The sequence below is a fragment of the Alosa alosa genome, chromosome 5, assembly GCF_017589495.1.
Source record: "Alosa alosa isolate M-15738 ecotype Scorff River chromosome 5, AALO_Geno_1.1, whole genome shotgun sequence".
Lineage (NCBI taxonomy): Eukaryota > Metazoa > Chordata > Actinopteri > Clupeiformes > Clupeidae > Alosa > Alosa alosa.
This window is the reverse complement of record NC_063193.1, coordinates 32,793,359-32,798,358: the sequence shown is the minus strand read 5'-3', so window position 1 is coordinate 32,798,358 and position 5,000 is coordinate 32,793,359. Positions and strand designations below refer to the sequence as shown.

The 5,000-nt window shown below is 45.9% G+C and overlaps 1 protein-coding gene across 1 annotated transcript in view; it reads right to left on the bottom strand.

The window, feature by feature from the left end:
* LOC125295300 (centriolin-like) overlaps nt 1–5,000 on the bottom strand; it is a 36,088-nt gene that overhangs the window by 23,544 nt on the left and 7,544 nt on the right. Inside the window, exons 8-10 of the mRNA XM_048244564.1 lie at nt 2,296–2,415; nt 612–792; nt 200–309 (exon numbers count right to left, since the gene is read on the bottom strand). Of these exons, the coding sequence (XP_048100521.1) occupies nt 200–309; nt 612–792; nt 2,296–2,415 (411 nt within the window). The remainder of the gene's footprint in view (nt 1–199; nt 310–611; nt 793–2,295; nt 2,416–5,000) is intronic.

The following is a 5,000-nucleotide window of genomic DNA, read 5'->3' as shown; positions in this document are numbered from 1 at the left end:
AGGATATGAAGCACCGATTTGAGGGCCGCTTGGGCCAAATATGCCAGGGCGATTTTTTGTCCCAGTCCGTCCCTGTCCCTGTGTGTGTGTGTGTGTGCGTGCGTCGTCGTCGCGTCGCGTCGCAAGGGCGTCGTCGTCGCGTCGTGCGTCAAGTCGTCGTATCTGAAACCCTGTTCTCCATATGTGTGTCCTCTCTCACCCGCTTCTGAGTAGCAGTCTCCTCCAGGCCTCGGAGCTCTTGATTGGCCGAAACGATCTGCTGCTCAAGACGCTTTATCTCCACCTGTAGCAGCTGCAGCCGCTCCTCTTCTACACACAGAGACACACACACCGCCATCACATCTAACTCTGTTTAGGACGCGTCCTCTTCCCCATCACAGCTAACTCTGTTTAGGACGCGTCCTCTTCCCCCATCACAGCTAACTCTGTTTAGGACGCGTCCTCTTCCCCATCACAGCTAACTCTGTTTAGGACGCGTCCTCTTCCCCCATCACAGCTAACTCAGTTTAGGACGCGTCCTCTTCCCCCATCACATCTAACTCTGTTTGGGACGCGTCCCACTCCCCCATCACAGCTAACTCTTTTTGCGTCCCGCTGGCCCCTGGCACTACCTCTGCTCTCCTCAGCTTTATCGGAAACATCTCCGGGGCTGATCCATGATACCGAGGCGACCCTACTGGCTGGACCGGGCTGGTCATCCGCATCAGGCTCGGCTCTAGCTACGGGTCTCCTCTGGTGACGAGCCTTCCCGATGTAGGGGCTCTCGCTAGGCCCGCTGCCAGGTCCTGCGTCCTGCACAAGTGGACACAGCGTTCAGACAGGTAGAGAGCTGAAGCTACATGACACATAATAACTACAGGACACAGCGTTCACAGACAGGTGGAGTTACATGACACATCATAAGTACAGAACACAGCGTTCACAGACAGGTAGAGAGCTGGAGCTACATGACACATCATAACTACAGCGTTCATAGACAGGAGCTACATTGACATCATAACTACAGGACACAGCTTTACAGGGCAGGTGGGAGCTACATGACACATCATAACTACAGGACACAGCGTTTACAGACAGGTAGAAACTGGAGCTACATGACACATCATTACTACAGAACACAACGCTCACAGACAGGTGGAGAACTGGAGCACACAGGACTACATCATAACTACAGACAGGTAGAGAGCTGGAGCTACAGGACACATCATAACTACGTGCTCACAGACAGGTAGAGCTACATCACACATGGCACCAGGACACAGCGTTCACAGACAGGTGGAGCTACATGACACATCATAACTACAGGACACAGCGTTTACAGACAGGTAGAGAACTGGAGCTACATGACACATCATAACTACAGAACACAACGTTCACAGACAGGTAGAGAACTGGAGCTACATGACACATCATAACTACAGCATTCACAGACAGTTAGAGAGCTGGAGCTACAGGACACATCATAACTACAGCGTTCACAGACAGGTAGAGCTACATAACATCATAACTACAGGACACAGCGTTCACAGACAGGTGGAGCTACATGACACATCATAACTACAGGACACAGCGTTCACAGACAGGTGGAGCTACATGACACATCATAACTACAGGACACAGCGTTCACAGACAGGTAGAGCTACATGACACATCATAACTACAGGACACAGCGTTCACAGACAGGTAGAGCTACATGACACATCATAACTACAGGACACAGCGTTCACAGACAGGTGGAGCTACATGACACATCATAACTACAGGACACGCAGCAAGCTTCACACAGTAGATCCCTTAAAGGAAAATTCCAGCTAGTTCTACCAAGCTCGAGTTGCTGCAGTCAACATCTAGAGCTGCCAGGCAGCTACTGAGCTATGCTCTGGGGCATGTTAATGGACCCCAATGTTCACGCCCCCAGCATTGTCGAGAAACGGAAATCTATGTGAGAAATTGTCAGTATTCTCCTTTAATGCCGGGAGGGAAAACAGGGATGGGTGGAGGGAGGGATGGAGGGATGGGTGGAGGAATGGGTGGATGGATGGATGGGATGGGTGGAGGGATGGAGGAAGGATGGAGGGATGGGTGGATGGAGGGATGGGTGGATGGATGGATGGGTGGGTGGATGGATGGATGCCATCACTGTGAAGGGGTTCCCTGTACAGAATCACTCAGAATCAACTGAGACTGGTCAGGGCCAAACCCACTTGCCCAGTTGAGGTAAAACACACGTTCAGGTCAACCTACCAGGGCTACAGGTCAAGAACACCTGAACGGATGAAGCTGAATCCCACTGACCTGTCCTGGCACATAGGGCAGCGGCTCAAACTTGGCATCGATCTTGAGGAAGGCCAGTTCCTGCTCCAGCTCATAGTGCTTCTGGCACGCCCGCGTCAACTCCCCTGTCTTCTGCCTCAGCTGTGAGAGAGAGAGAGAGAGAAAGAGAGACATGACAACAGTCTGTAGTCATAATAACGCTAGTTTAGACTGGGATCACACATAGAGACGCTGCTAATAACGCTAGTTTAGGCTGGGATCACACATAGAGCGCTACTAATGCTTAGTTTAGGGCTGGGATTCACAGAGAGACGCTGCTATGCTTACTAGTTTAGGCTACAGGATCACAGGAGACATGCTAACGCTGATTCATAGATGCATCTACCGATTATGAAACTCTACTAATTATGAAACTCTACTGATTATGAAACTCTACCGATTATGAAAATCTACCGATTATGAAACTCTACCGATTATGAAACTCTACTGCTACATCCACTGGATAGTGAGCTCGGCGTCTCAGTCTGAACACAGATCAAAGTCGTCGGCTAATCCACTTCCTGTGTGTGGCCCCAACAACCAGGGTGGGACCAAGTCACTGTTTGGCAAGTCACAAGTAAGTCCCAAGTCTTAGCAGTCAAGTCCAAGTCAAGTCCCAAAGTAAATACAGAGAAGGACAAGTCGAGTCCAAGTCCAAGTCACATCAAAGCCAAGTCAGGAGTCCAAGTCAAGTCCCAATCTTTTTTCAAGTCCTGAACAAGTCATCAGGTACTCTTCACTTAATAAATGATCATTAGACTATGATCATAATTTTAGCACTTCCATCTAATCCACAGTATTTTTTATAAATACAGATTAAAATATGTTCAATGTTTCTGTCTTGTTATTTTACGACATATGCATCGCATACCTGTGTAATATACACATGTGCATACCTGAGTACAAAACGGATAGCTACATGACACTCAGCACAGCTGCAAATATATATATTGTTTTTCCAAATTCACGGAGCCACTGTAAGGATGAGTAATAATTTGACTGATGGCATTTCACTGTGCTATGCCACAGATTTGCCTGCAAACAATTTTATTATTATTATTATTATTATTATTATTATTATAGGTATTATATTATTATTGGCTGTCTGCCAGTGCACTCATAAGGAAGCCAAGGTCCAACACTTTTATATTATTTTAAAAAGATAATAATGACAGTAATTTTGTTTTTAAAGTATTAATTTCTTAGGAAATACCTACATATTTGATGCTGTTTTATCTCATTTGTAAATGGTGCACTGTCACTTTAGCCCATTGTGTGCCACTGTCCACACGTTCTCATAATGATCTTTTTTACCAGCTCCATTTCAAATATAGCCCGCGGCTAGTCCACAAACTCTAACATTGTTTGTGCCCATGTATATAATAATATTAACAATGATAAGCATGATATTAATTTGGCAAACAGCTTTCATTCCTTTGGAAAGAGAAGCATGTATGACATGATGCTTGCTTGACATTTTCTGTTTGCAATTAAAAGTGAATTATGAGCCTGGTAGCCAGTAGCCACCCAGCTACAGTAGCTGAGTGGAATCGCGTTTCAGTCGGCATATCATGTGCTTCATGTAAATAAATTATTGAATACTTCAAGACTCACCAGTTCCATTACACAAAGGCAAAGAAAACTCTTCATATTCTTGTCCACTTTCCAAATCAGTAGGCTAGTGAGAACCGGATAAATCCGCCTCTAATCTCCTGCGGTCTCCTCTGATCTCCTAATCTCGTATTTGTTTGCCTTCACGATTTGTTCCTTTTATCACGTTTCTTATATTTAACAATGTTTGAGTTTAAGGCAGCCGTGTCCTACTGGTTAGCACTTCGGACCTGTAACCGGAGGGTTGCCGGTTCGAACTCCGACCAGTAGGCTTGGCTGAAGTGCCCTTGAGCAAGGCACCTAACCCCTCACTGCTCCCCTCGAAGCTGTTGTAGCAGGCAGCTCACCGCGCCCGATTAGTGTGTGCTTCACCTCACAGTGTGTTCACTGTGCTGAGTGTGTGTTTCACTAATTTACGGATTGGGATAAATGCAGAGACCAAATTCTTCACGGATCAAAAGAGTATATAAGCCAGCTGAACCTCCCTTTCGTTTCTCTCCCTCATGCAGGCTTAGATCGTTCTCAACTAAATGCAGTAGGCTAGCATGTTTCAGATTTGGATCTTAATGGGAGAGGACTAAAAAAATATCATCTTTATGTAACATGTTTGTTTGGTGCATTTGACATTAAACATTCTCTAACAAGAGTGCAAATCAGTTTGCAGTAAAGCCACTAGTTATCGGCTAAAATGTTGGTCCTTCCTCTGTCTCTTGGTGCCCTACACAGTGCATAACGCTGTGTGGGGTAAGCAGCACTGAACTGTGCTCTGGCCGCTTGTCTCAGCTATTTTTTATTTTTTTTATCTAAAAAGCCGCCTCTGGGGTTTGACTGGTCCACGATCAGGAAATTTAGTTTTTGATTCGGTGACATGTCAAGTCATCACAAGTCAAAAGGCAAAAGGCAAAGTGAATAGTATTCAAGTCCAAGTCGAAATGCAGTTATGCGGAATTTTATCAAGAAGTCAAGTCTGAAGTCATTAAAATCATGACTCGAGTCTGACTCGAGTCCAAGTCATGTGACTCGAGTCCACATGTCTGCCAACAACACATACTGTGAACATGAATGACCATTCTATC